At 49.5% G+C, this 13,051-nt stretch overlaps 2 protein-coding genes across 11 annotated transcripts in view; one reads left to right on the plus strand and one right to left on the minus strand.

Annotated features, from left to right (window-relative positions):
- The window catches only part of LRIG1 (leucine rich repeats and immunoglobulin like domains 1), a 123,053-nt gene extending 112,719 nt beyond the window's left edge, over positions 1-10,334 (plus strand). For 2 of the 4 annotated variants that reach the window (XM_059075570.2, XM_067043694.1), the window contains 7 exons: positions 3,129-3,449; positions 4,854-5,135; positions 5,739-6,158; positions 6,701-6,826; positions 7,432-7,581; positions 8,204-8,485; positions 8,595-10,334. In XM_059075570.2, the coding sequence (XP_058931553.1) occupies positions 3,129-3,449; positions 4,854-5,135; positions 5,739-6,158; positions 6,701-6,826; positions 7,432-7,581; positions 8,204-8,485; positions 8,595-8,854 (1,841 nt within the window). In that variant the 3' untranslated portion in view covers positions 8,855-10,334. The remainder of the gene's footprint in view (positions 1-3,128; positions 3,450-4,853; positions 5,136-5,738; positions 6,159-6,700; positions 6,827-7,431; positions 7,582-8,203; positions 8,486-8,594) is intronic. The other 2 variants (XM_067043695.1, XM_067043696.1) reach the window with 1 other exon arrangement.
- Positions 10,335-11,178: 844 nt separating this feature from the next.
- The window catches only part of SLC25A26 (solute carrier family 25 member 26), a 141,136-nt gene continuing 139,263 nt past the window's right edge, over positions 11,179-13,051 (minus strand). For all 7 annotated transcript variants that reach the window (XM_059075793.2, XM_067043701.1, XM_067043697.1 and 4 more), the window contains one exon: positions 11,179-11,569. In XM_059075793.2, coding sequence (XP_058931776.1) covers positions 11,452-11,569 — 118 coding nt within the window. In that variant the 3' untranslated portion in view covers positions 11,179-11,451. The remainder of the gene's footprint in view (positions 11,570-13,051) is intronic.

Consider the following 13,051-nt stretch of genomic DNA (forward strand, 5'->3'; position numbering starts at 1 on the left):
AGCCTGGCCAGAGGTTTGTCAATATTGTTTACCCTTTCAAAGAACCAGCTCTTGTTTTACTGAGTGTAGAGAATTCTTGCATGTTTACTCATTTACTCATAAAGGTCTATAGTTTTCTGGTTTTTTCTGGTTTTGTTATCAGGTAATACTTACCTTATAGAATGGATTTAGGAAATGTTCACCCCTCATCTTTTTTTTTTTTTTTTTGGAAGAATTTGTGATAATTCTTTTTTTTTTTTTTTTTTTTTTGTGGTACGCGGGCCTCTCACTGTCGTGGCCTCTCCCGTTGCGGAGCACAGGCTCCGGACGCACAGGCTCAGTGGCCATGGCTCACGGGCCCAGCCGCTCCGCGGCATGTGGGATCTTCCCGGACCGGGGCACGAACCCGTGTCCCCTGCATCAGCAGGCGGATTCTCAACCACTGCGCCACCAGGGAAGCCCTGTGATAATTCTTTAGATGTAAATTTCACCAACCATTTGGCTCTGGACTTCTCTTTCCGGGAAGTTTTAAAATTGTCTTTACTTGTTATATCTATGCAGATTTTCCTTTTCTTCTTGAGTCAGCTTTCAGTTTGTGTCTTTTTCAGAATTTGTGCATTTCAGACAGATTGTCTAATTTGTTGGCATACAGTTACTCATAGTATTCCCCTGTATTCTTGTTTGTTGCTGTAAGGGTTGGTAGTATTGTCCTTTCTTTGATTCCAGATTTTAGTATTTGAGTCTTCTCTCCTTTCTCTCTTTTCCCTACCCTACTGTAACTACATATTATTCAATTTTGTTGATATTTTCAAAGAGGAGGAGCAGAGAGTTCCTCAAAGAAGAGGAATAGAAGAGAGTCACAAACAAAAGTCCTTACGTATTTACCTATGTAGTTCCTTTAATGGTGTTTTTTGTTTATGTGGAGTTACTGACGTGTCTTTTCATTTCAGCCTGAAGGATCCCCTTTAGTATTTCTTGTAGGGCAGGTCTGATAGCAGTAAATTCTCTCTGGTTTTTTGTTTTTAAATCTGAGAATGTTGTCATTTCTCCTTCATTTTTGAAGGATCGTTTTGCTGGATATAGAATTTAGTTAACAGTCTCTGTTTCGGTACTTTGGACATGTCTTCCTACTGCCTTCTCAACTCCATGGTTTCTCATGAGACATCCGCTGTTAACGTTATTGAAGATCCCTTGTATGTGAAGAGTTGCTGTGTTCTTGCTGCTTTCAAGATTCTTTGTCTTTGTCTATGCACAGTTTGACTATGAAGCTTTTATATGTGAATCTTTGAATTTATTCCATTTGGTGTTCACTGAGGTTCTCGGATGTGTGGATGTAAATTTTTCATCCAACTTGGGAAGTTTGGGGCCATGATTTCTTCAGATGGTCCTTCTGTTCCTTTTTCTTTCTCCTCCTTCTTGGACTCCCTTTATTTGTATGTTATTAGGCTTGATGCTATCCCACAGGTCTCTGTGGCTCTGCTCACCTTCTTCATTCTTTTTTCTTTATTTCTGAGACTGGATAACCTCAGTTGACCTGTCCCAATTTCCCTGACTCTTCTGCCAGCTCAGCTCAGCTCAGCTGTTGAGCTCCTTTAGTGAATTTTTTATTTCAGTTATTGTACTTTTAAACTCCAAATGTATTTTGGGTTCATTTTTACAATTTCTAGCTCTTTCTTGATAGTCTTTATTTGGTGGGAAAGGATTTACATACTCCCCTCTAGAGGTGGTTTCTTTTAGTTCTGTGTACATTCTTATAAAGCCAAATTAAAGTCTTTTTTTAGTAGGTACAAGATCTGGACTTCCTGAAGGACAGTTTCTATTGACTGCTTTGCGTGTTTTGGTTTTTTTCCTATTTTTTCTTTGTTGATAAATGAGGGTTTTAAATAGTGTAGCAACTCTGCAAATCAAATCTTCCCTGTGTCTTCCCCTGGGGTTTGCTGTTCTGTTACGGTTTACTTGTTTAGTGACTTTCCTGGACAAATGTTGTAAAATCCGTTCTATGCAGCCACTTTAGTCCCTCTGTGGTTGGCTTAGTGGTTAGCTAATGATTGGACAGAGTCCTTAAATTACTTCAGGCCTCCTGTCCTTTGCCCAGCCAGCATCTCTGCTGTGTGTTAGGGGTGTGCCATAACTTCCTGTTTGCACTGATCCTCGATGAGGGTCACAGGGAAGAAACGTGGGCCCTCTGAGGTCTTTCCTGGGCATACACATAGCGCTGCACATGCAGGTGGCCTTCTCGGTCCTCGGGAACATGTTGCCCTTTACAAAGCCCGCTGATGACATTTCATTCACCCAATTTCCTTTGCAGTTTCCTGGCCAGCCTGTCAGTGGTTCCAACTGATACTTCTGCCTCAGCACTGAATGCTGATTATTTTTACCACACGCCCCCCGGGATAGGGCTTCCCTTGCTGAGCAAACTCTATCGGGTCAAATAAATGCAAGCTCTGAAAATGCAGCTTTTGTGGGCATGCCCAGCTCACCCTGCCCCCCTCATTGGTTGCTAGGCCTGCTGAGTCTTAACGCTACTGTAGAGCTGGAGAGAGAGGGATGGGACTTTGGGTAGGTTATAATGCCATAAAGCTCACTTTTCTTCCTGAGATTCAGGTGTTTTCTTGAATTAACACTTCATGGGTGGTTCTAGCCTTTAGCTAGTTTCTAAGATTCTGAAAAAGTTGACTGTGATCATTTTTTGCTTATATTTTCACTGCTTTAATAGGAGGTACAGATTTTCAGAAGTCTTTATTCTGATGTTCTGGAAGTACTTCATCCCCTACTCCCTTTGGAGTAGAGTTTGTGGGTGAGGCCCTTGCATTCATGGTTGACTCTGAGTCTTGTGTGACAGTGGTAAAGCTGTGTATGTAGTGTTCTCGTGGAAACCGCGGATTGCTTTGATAACTGAGTACCGGTGGATGTGTGTGAATCGAGCAGCGTGACCGTAGAGGGATCACCATTCACGGATCTGTAACTGGATACAGTCGGACCGCCACTGGGCAAGTCCCTGACAGTGTTTGGTGGCGCTGAGGGTGCACAGGGACCCTGAAAGGACTGGTCCCTGCTCGGGTCTGACTCAATTTCTCCTTCGCGTGAACAGCAGCTGGCCCCCGTGTCCGGAAGGCTGAGTGACTTACAGTTGGCTCTTCTCACCCCAGATGACGTACCCAAGCCACAGATTATCACCCAGCCAGAGACGACCACGGCCGTGGTGGGCAAGGACGTCCGCTTCACTTGCTCGGCCGCCAGCAGCAGCAGTTCCCCCATGACGTTCGCCTGGAAGAAGGACAACGAGGTGCTGGCCAATGCCGACATGGAGAACTTCGCCCACGTCCGCGCTCAGGACGGGGAGGTGATGGAGTACACCACCATCCTGCACCTGCGCCGTGTCACCTTCGGGCACGAGGGCCGCTACCAGTGCGTCATCACCAACCACTTCGGCTCCACCTACTCGCACAAGGCTAGGCTCACTGTGAATGGTATGCAAGTGCCCTCAATCCATTAGGGTGTAAGATTTCTGCAGAGCCACACCTGTGATTGTTCTGTCATCTGTGTGGAAATGATTGAGACGGGAGATACACCAGCTTCACCGGGACATTATTGTATCGTACTGTTGCCTGGCTTGGGCCCAGATTGTAGGGTTATTAGGGTTTTTCTCAGTGCATTCTTCGTTTTGGGTGATTTTTTTTTTTTTTTTTAAATCCAGTTATTATGTCAAGTGACAGTGTAGCCCCAAACCTTGTCTTTTTTTTTTTTTCCATTTATTCTCCTCCTTAATCCAGGATGTCTGGTATCCAGATTCCAAGCATACCCTGATGCTGGGGAAGCTGATGCCCTTTGAGGAGATGGCACAGCCTTGCGGCCAGCCTGGGCGGGGCCAAGTCCAACAGTGGTAGGGCAGCCGGCCTGACAGCAGAATGGTTTGTTGGGTGTTTGACAAGGATTTTTCACTTGGCAGCCAGCTTTAGAGCCTGTTGAGATGGCTCCTTCAGGGCTGTTTGTGGTAGTGAGTTTAGGGTAGAAGGAGAGAGAGAGAAATAGCTTGAGCAGTTAACCCCTTGCCCCGGTAATTTAACAAGATTTTCTTGATTATTACAGTTAAAAAGTGCCAGAACTGCCCTGGTCTCTCAGCCCTTACAGACCCCGCCCCCCCAAAAAAAATCCCACACTTTTTTACCACCCATTGACCAGTTGTGTTGGCTTATTCTGAAGGAGTCCTCACTGTTTCTCAAAAGCTCAGGGAACTATTAAGAGTCCCCACCAGAGCAATCTTGATGGGTACAGTGGTGATGCCCGACATTTGGCTGGGTGCTTAGCACTGTGTCAGGGAACGTTTGGGATAAATAAGCTGGTGGAGTGCCTTCTGCTCGTGTGTGTACAGGAACGTGGCTCCAGTACCACTGCCCCTACATGAGTTCTCTTCAAGAGGGAAGAGCCGTCCCATTGCTTCCCCCAGGGTGAAGGCATGTCACCTTCTTTCCGTCGTAGCATCTTGCAGGAGCAGATATTCCTGTTTCTTAGGCTCGCTCTGGGTGATTAAGGCAGGCAAGTATCAGGCCCTGGCATTTATGGGACTGATCACGCCATGACGGACAGTGGGGAAATGTTTCAGGAAAGCCTTACATTTGAGAGGGTGAGAGCCAGCCTCAGGCGTGTGACGAGAGAGACCGATGGAACTGCTCCTCCCCCCCACCCCCCTCCCTGGTAGGAGAAGCTGGGCGGCCCTTGGAAACCTCAGCTCAGTAGTGGTTCTGGGCAGATGCTGGCATGAAGGCTGGTGAACTCACTCGCAGTGGTGGGGAAGGTCAGTTTGACAGAAGATACTCCTGGTCTTTGCGTTCCAGCTTTCTAAAGACTCGACCCTGTGTGCTGCTGTTTTGCAGTGTTGCCATCCTTCACCAAAATGCCCCACGACATTGCCATCCGGACTGGCACCATGGCCCGTCTAGAATGTGCCGCCACTGGCCACCCTAACCCCCAGATCGCCTGGCAGAAGGATGGAGGCACAGATTTCCCCGCTGCTCGTGAGCGACGCATGCACGTCATGCCAGACGACGATGTGTTTTTCATCACTGATGTGAAGATAGATGACATGGGGGTTTATAGCTGTACCGCCCAGAACTCGGCCGGCTCCATTTCAGCGAACGCCACCCTGACCGTCCTAGGTTCGACTATAGATACGCTGAGAGAAGAGAGTGGGGTGTACGTGTGTGTGTGTGCGTGCGTGCGCGCATCTGTGAACGTATGAGAGAGAGAGATCTCCTTACTTATCCGAGGTACCCGGAGGCAAGGTTCTCTCAAACTGTTCTGTGAAGCCCAGAGTAGGTGAGTGTGGTAGGCCGTTTCTTTGTTTAAAATGTTAGGAAATGTTAGGCTTCTAAGATTTTCTTAAACAAGTGGTTCCATCTCTTTAAAAAAAAAAAAAAAAAAGATAGCCAGTGAATTAGGAGAGTCTTTACAGGGCTTAGGTATAAGACACTCTACCTATAGAACTGCCCTCTAATAGGGCAGGATGGATTGGGTCTGGGTCAAGGATAAACTTGGGCCCGTCGCAGGGCAGTCTGGGAACCATAGGGGCTTTTCATCCCCAGAAGAGTAATGATTTTGTCTTTCTGGTAGAAAATCTTCTGAAAAGCTTGCCACTCCGTTAAAGGTCTTAGATGGCATTTCACTGATGTCTTGGATTTTCCTTGGTCCAGGAGACAAGGCAGAGGTATAGCAGCCGAGGCCCACAGAATAACCGTAAGACCTCCACTGACTTCTTGCAGAAACCCCGTCCTTGGCGGTGCCCTTGGAGGACCGCGTGGCATCCGTGGGAGAAACAGTGGCTCTCCAGTGCAAAGCGACTGGAAGCCCTCCGCCCCGCATCACCTGGCTCAAGGGGGACCGGCCCCTGATCCTCACCGAGCGGCACCACTTCACCCCCGGCAACCAGCTGCTGGTCGTTCAGAACGTGGTGGCGGAAGACGCGGGCCGCTACACCTGCGAGATGTCCAACGCCCTGGGCACCGAGCGCGCTCACAGCCAACTGAGCGTCCTGCCCACTCCGGGCTGCAGGAAGGACGGCACCACCGTGGGCATCTTCACCATCGCCGTGGTGTGCAGTATCGTGCTGACGTCCCTGGTCTGGGTGTGCATCATCTATCAGACCAGGAAGAAGAGTGAGGAGTACAGCGTCACTAACACAGGTTAGCTGCTGTGGCGGCGGTGACTCACAGGGAAGGGGAAAAGTGGGGACATTGGTGAAGGAGGCCAGGGCCAGAGGCTTCTTTGAGAATCTCAGTATATTCAGAACTCCTCTAGAACCTTTGGGACAGCTGAGGCTTCGGTCTCGACGACACCATTCTATCTATCATCTTTCAGGAATTGCACATTATAGTGGGAATACTGTCAAATACACTGTGAACCCTGCACTTTTCTGAGGCGTCCTTGGCACTTGCTTTGCTGCCACGTGGTAGATTGCTGCTGCAGTGACCTCACAGGTCCCTTCTTCCCTTAGTTCTGTCTCCTTTCCCATCGCTGTGCTTTGTCTTTTGCAGACTCGGACACCTCTCACACCTGGCTGTAAAGTCAGGCTGAGCAGGTCCTGGGAGGGCTTCTCCCGGGCACAGACTCCACAGGGTGTCCCTGCACAGCCTTGACAGCAGCTGCTGGGGTCTCCTGTGTCTGCCTTCGTTGTCACCTCAAAGGATCGGGACCCCTGGTGTTTGACTGTCCTGTGTCCTTGCAGATGAAACCATCGTGCCACCAGATGTTCCGAGCTACCTCTCTTCCCAGGGGACCCTTTCTGACCGACAGGAAACCGTGGTCAGGACGGAGGGTGGCCACCAGGCCAATGGGCACATCGAGAGCAACGGTAAGGCCTCAGCCCTCGGTGCGGCTGTGACCCCCGGGGCCGCTGCCAGCTGTCACATCAAGCATATGTGGGGACCTGGCAGGCTGGATGACTCAAGCCTTCTCTCGGGTTTTTTTGGACTTAACCTGTGCAAGTTCTGCAAGGTTTTAAAATCCCCGTCCCCCAGGAAGTCGCGGTATTGGGATAGGGTGGGACTCCTAGTCCGGATAGGGTAGGACTGCCTGAAATAAGAGCAGCAAAGGACATGCCAGGTACTGAAACCAAGGCACTCGCTGTGCAGGGGAAGCGCCCAGGCCTGTTGTTCGGTCTCCCAGAGTACAACGTGCCCACAAGAGTAGGGGAGGCTGAGCAGCTCTTGTTAGGGGCGAGTTTATCCTTGCCAAGAACTGCTCACCATCATGGCTCTGAATGCTGAAAGGCTTGCCTGCTGGGAAGGCAGTATTCGAAAAGGTTCCTTGCTGGACTTCTTGGTTAGCCCAATAACCCAGCACTGAAAAGAACACGTTGAAAAACGTCCCTGTTCCGGTAGCCTTGCCCGTTCTCACGGCTTCCTGTGAAGTGCTGACTAAGCCCGGAGTCTCTAACCGTGTGGGAGTCTGTTGCAGGTGTCTGTCCGAGCAACGCAGGCCTCTTTCCGGAGGTGGAAGCTCACGGCATTACGTGCAGGCAGCCCAAGCTCTGCACCGGGCACACGAAGGAGCGGTGGGAAGTGGTGGAGAAGGCCGACGGCACACCTGGCCCACAGAAGAGGATAGGTATGAGATGCTGTGGTCAGGAAAAGTATTTTGCTCTTGAAATCAAAATGTGGGTGGACCTACTCATTAAGTGAAAGTGGGGGGAGACACACTTGATGTCAGACTGTCTTAGAATTTGGCATTCAATATATAAACGGGAAGCTCTGGCCTGGCTCTTCTTAAATTCCAGAATAGGATGTCTCTTAAGGAAAACTATGGTGTGGTAAGCCTAAGCATGAGTTTTCTCGATTGGTCAGTGACTGAAATGAAGGGTTAAGGCCCAAACCAGAGTACCTTTTCACCAGGGCCGCTGTGAGGCTAAATTTCTAATGGTTCAGAAGACTCCTGACACTATATGGTGCGTGCTCACGCAAATGGGATTTTTTTGGTTCCCTGAGATCAGTGTGTATGACTTCACGCTCTGATTAAGAAATTAAGCTGAAACGTTGCAACGTGGAAGGGCTCTGTTCTTCATTAATGGCTCGGTGTTTGCCCAAGTCCTTTTTCTGCGAACAGACTTGGCAGGGGGGTTGATCAAAGCAGGCCTCGGGGCTTACGGCCGCAGAGCTGAGCAGCCTGTCCTCTACGTGGGACGGAGCCTTGCGTGGCGACGGGTCTCATCCGTCTCCGGCTCTGTCCGCAGAGCACGGCGGCCCGGCGGTGTACGGCGACTGCAGCACCAACGGGCGCAGTCCCTCCGAGGAGCAGGCCTTCTGTCCTCAGCCTGTGCCCAGAGACAGTGCACAGCCAGGAACCCTGAGCGGCCTGGAGCCCAGCCCGAGTGACCGCCCACGCTCTCCACAGCAGCAGAGCAGCGGGGCCGCTGACGGGTCCCGCAGCCACTGCAGGGGGTCCCTCTACCCCAGTAACCACGACAGAATGCTGGCAGCCTTGAAGAAGCCAGCGGCGCCTCTAGATGGGAAAGGTAACGTGGCACTCACTGTCTTCCGAGGCAGCAGCAGGGGGCGGGGAAGCACGGACTCGGCCGGGCCAGAGGAGGTGCTGACGTGGCCTCTTCCTTCTCCTCCTTCTAGGGGCCTCCTCTTGGACGATAGCGCGGTTGTGTGAGCTGGACCCCTTAGACCTGCAGCCTTCGTGTGCGTTTACTCCGGGCAAGCCTGAGCTCACAGAAGCTGCCTCGGGCTTTCCTGACGTGCCCAGTGAAGGCCAGCGCTTGCTTCTTTCCAATGGACACGTCCCCCAAGCCTGTGACTTCGGTTCTGAGTCCACACCCGTGACGGGACAGCCGCCCGGGAGACGGAGCGCGCCACTGCTGTTTGCACCCAAAAGCTAGGCTTATGTCTACCTCGGCTCTTGTGGCGTCGATGTCTGCAGGAAGGAGAGGTGGGTGAGGGAGCCTGGCGGCTTCAAGCATCACTGTTTTGTACATAGTTTTCACCTCCGTGTGGAGCGTCAGCAGTTTGAAGGACTTGCAGCTGAAGCACAGAAACGCAAGAGGCTATTGTGTACAAAAGGCAGAAAAGTATTTGATACCCTTGTACATAAGAGTTTGCAGAGATGGCATATATATTATATATATCTTTTACAGAGGCTATTTTAATCTTTAGTGCATGGTTAACGGAAAAAAAATTGTACAATTTTGACAATATTTTTCATACCAGGTTGATGTTCTAATTTTGGAGGCGGGTGGATAGTTCTGGTGCCTTAATGCGTGGATGGAGCTCCTGGGAACTACAAACCACATGTTCACAGGAGTTTTTGGTGGGTGGGAGGGAAGCGAAGGTCCTTTGGCTCGGTATTGCACTTGGGAGGGCCGACGCCCTCGCGTGCTTTACCGTCAGAGACTCTGTTGGCATTGGAAGTAACTTCACGTCAGTATTGCTCGTGTGTCGCTGGCCTCACAGCGCCCTCCCCGTAGAGCCCGGAGGGGCAGATGTCATCCTGTTCCTTTGCAGTGACGGACTGCTCGTAGGTTTAAGTTCCTTCTCTAACAAACAAGTGGAATGGAGGTTGTTAATCCACCACAAGCAATTGGTTCGAACAATTAAGCACTGCCTTTCTTCTTCCTTCTGTGATAAAGGCGAATGTGGTCTTGTCAGTATCTTTCGATGGTCATTTGAGGCTTTTAATGAGACAGATAGAGGCTGCTGGTGTTGGTACCTGTGGATCTTTCAATAGCGATGTTTTAGTTCTGCCGATATAATTTAATATTACATCGGCCTTGGGGGAGGAAAAACCAAGTCCCTCCTTTTCAGGGCGAGCGTGTCTTTACTGAGGGTGCAGAGCAGGCCTGTCCATTTCCTTCCCTCGCACAGATGGACCCAGGCTTGGACTCTAAACGATTAGCCCTTGACCTGGGTTCTGGGTATATTTGCACTTTTTTGAGACCTGTTGCTAACCATCTTGTGAGTGCCAATGTGTATTTCAGGAAAAATTACATTGAAACAAGGTCCTTAAAAATCTCAGAAAGCAAAGTTCCTTTGGCCAAAAAGCTGAAGGGAGGTACTGATAGAATGGTTACTTACCTATGTTAATGTTAAATTTCACTGTCAGATGTCATCACTGTTCCAAAAGGTAAGCACATTTAGAATTTTGTTCTCAACAGTTAACTGATTCTCACTTCCACAAAATATGTGAATTTGCTGCTTCTGAGAGGCAATGTGAAAGAGGAAGTATTACTTACTTTTATGTACAAAGTTATTTATTTATAGAAATTTTGGTACAATGTACATTGAAAAGCAACATGTAAAATATTGAAGTGTCTAACAAATGGCATTGAAGTGTCTTTAATAAAGGTTCATTTATAAAACGTTAAGTGTGTGGCGGGGTTATTTTTATAGCTCCAGTCACCAGCATTGCTGCATCCTGTTTAATTAATTCCAGAGATTGCCTTTGTAAGGGAGTCATCCTGCCTGAAGTACATACCTTCCCCCCACCCCACCCTCGAAAAGGGAAAAAAATTTTTAGTCAAAGCAGAATGGTATATATACCCGTTGCTCCAGGGAAAACATGACACCACTAGATTCCTGAGATTGCTTTCTGAATTTTTCTAACACCTGGAGCTTATTAGTCGAGCTCCAAAATGGTGACCTTCCCACTTCATCTCTTTGATTTCTAGTGTGGAGCTTACAACTCCAAGCAACAAACCTTAGTGATGAGGGATGATGAACCCACCCCGGTTCCAAAGCCGGCCCCGGGCCTCACTTTGGGTCTGAAGTGGAGAGGAGCCCGGTCAGTGACGGCCCTCCTGCCGCGAAGCCCGCTGGGCCCACCTACTCATTGGGCTGCGACTGGTTTCTCTCTCACACACCACATGGGCCGCTGGACACCTCTCTGGAAAAGAATACAATTGTTTTTATAGGTGAAATGTGAGGGTAATTAAGCCCAGCAGCCGGGTTACCCAGCAAGGATGCTGGCCGAGCACCTGTATGTAGTTCGTTCTTTTTACACCACGCCGTCAGGCGATGCAGTCGGAGTTAACCCAGGGGAGAAAAGCCACCCACACCCCCAACTTTCTTCCCGAGTCTCCTTCCTTTACTTACTCTAGCCATTCTTCTAAAATCATAACCATCTCTGCCTTTGGCTGATTCCACTGTCAGGTGGCAGGAAATGAAAGATCAGATACAGATCAAACGAAGGCTCTGAAAGGGCCTGGACTCAGCGTTGCCACACTTATTTATTAAGGGGTTCTGAGAAAATTGTTCCAAGTACCGCCGTGGACATCATTTTCTCTCCGAACTCTGGGAACCAGGCCGATGACGTCATCTCGGCCAGCCTGCAGCACGGAAGGTGCGTTCTCCATGTCGTAATCTGAGCAGACCTGGACTCGAGCGCCGCGTTTTGTTGTTCCGATGGCCAAACAGCTGCTCACCGGAGGGGAAACAGTTCTCACAGCAGGACCCTTTCTTGAAAGCAGGGGCCGTCTGTGATTCACGGGCTCTCTCTGCCAAGTTCCAATAGAAAGCTGCGAGTCTGGTCATAAGCACCAAGAAAGATGAAACCTCCCAGACTGATGGCTGCCATTCGAGGGAAGACCCCTGCAAATAATCTGGGGGGGGAGGGGAAGGGAGGAGGAAAGATTTTTAATTTTCTGTGTGTAAAAAAGGTTAAACTGCAACACCCACAGCTAGCTCCACTCAACACACGGCGCTCATTAAACCCCACACAGCACTTAAAATGTGTCTGTTTTTCCTTTCACAATGGCACTGAATTACATTCCCGAGTAGACTCGTTGAAGCTGGAGCCCAGCTGCTTATTGGCTAAGGCGGCTGAATACAAACAGCTGACTTGTGAGCACCCACAGTTAAGTCCAGCAATTAGTCAAGACATGGTGACTCTGTCCCCACGACAGTTCCGTTAAGACTGTCACACCATTTTTGGTTTCAAGAGATGAAGGAATTGACTTTTTAAAAATAGAGCAGTCCGAGGGCTGAGTCCCAGGGAAGGCCGGAGGGCACCAACGCCCCACCGTCTGCCTGGAAGCCTGAGGTGGGCCCTGGATGCTGGGGAAGATTTCCGACGACCCTGCTGCTCCTCCCAGTGACTCACTCCGTCCCATTTTGTCCTTAGAGACCCACAGAGGTGATGAATCTCCATGGATTCCCTGTTTCCCCTCTGAGAAAGGCGAGTGGGTTCCAGCTGGGAGGGGAGCAGCACCTCATTACAGGTTCCGTCCCCAAGCACTACAGAGAGCCAGTTACCATCAAAGTTGCAACTTTGGAAGAAGCAAAGAAATGCAAAGTAAAACAACAGTGTTACTGGGGATGGAAAGTGGGGAGTCATCCTTTAAAACCCTCCCGGAGCGACGCAGAGGTATTTGTTCAAAGATGGTCATTGTGGTGGTGCTCTTAAGAGAAAAACTGCAAAGAATCTGCTCCCTGGTTACAGAGATGGTGCTACAGCTGTGCCGCTAATAAGGCCGTCCACAGGGACCAACACGGAACGTATACAAAATAGGTTCTGAAAGAAGTCAGGTCCCAAAGCTGTATGTATAATGTGACTGCTTGATGGACAGACATGGCCGAGATGCATCCTCAACTTTCTGTGGGGAGCAAGGGGTATAGGAGACTTTCCTTGCCTGTGTTTCTGTAACAGTTGAACCTTTTTTACCAAGAGCATTACTTGTGTAAGCGGAGAACAAAATTACAAAATCACAAAATCAGAACTAGTGGATTGACCACTAAAAAGACTTAGGGTCGGATCCAGGGACAAAAGCTGAAAACGTGGAGGTTATGCCAGCAGTAGCCTGTGTAGCCTTGAAAGTCTGGGGAACCTCCATGCTCAGCTAAAGGGAGGCTTGCCAAGAAAGGGACAGGAAGGAAACCCCCGTGGCCTAGTTCACAGCCGCCTGGCTGCCTCCTTTCTGTGTGACGGCCGGGAGAGGCCAGCCTGACCACCTGGTGTGTAGCCCTCAGCACTTCAGAGGAAAACGGACTCGAGAGTGGTTCTAGGGGGCCCATAGTTTAGTTAGCTAACTGAGGATTTAAATCGTCAAGTAAAATACTACACGAAATGAGAACCTCTTTTTCTT

The sequence above is a fragment of the Kogia breviceps genome, chromosome 10 (assembly GCF_026419965.1).
Source record: "Kogia breviceps isolate mKogBre1 chromosome 10, mKogBre1 haplotype 1, whole genome shotgun sequence".
Classification (NCBI taxonomy): domain Eukaryota; kingdom Metazoa; phylum Chordata; class Mammalia; order Artiodactyla; family Physeteridae; genus Kogia; species Kogia breviceps.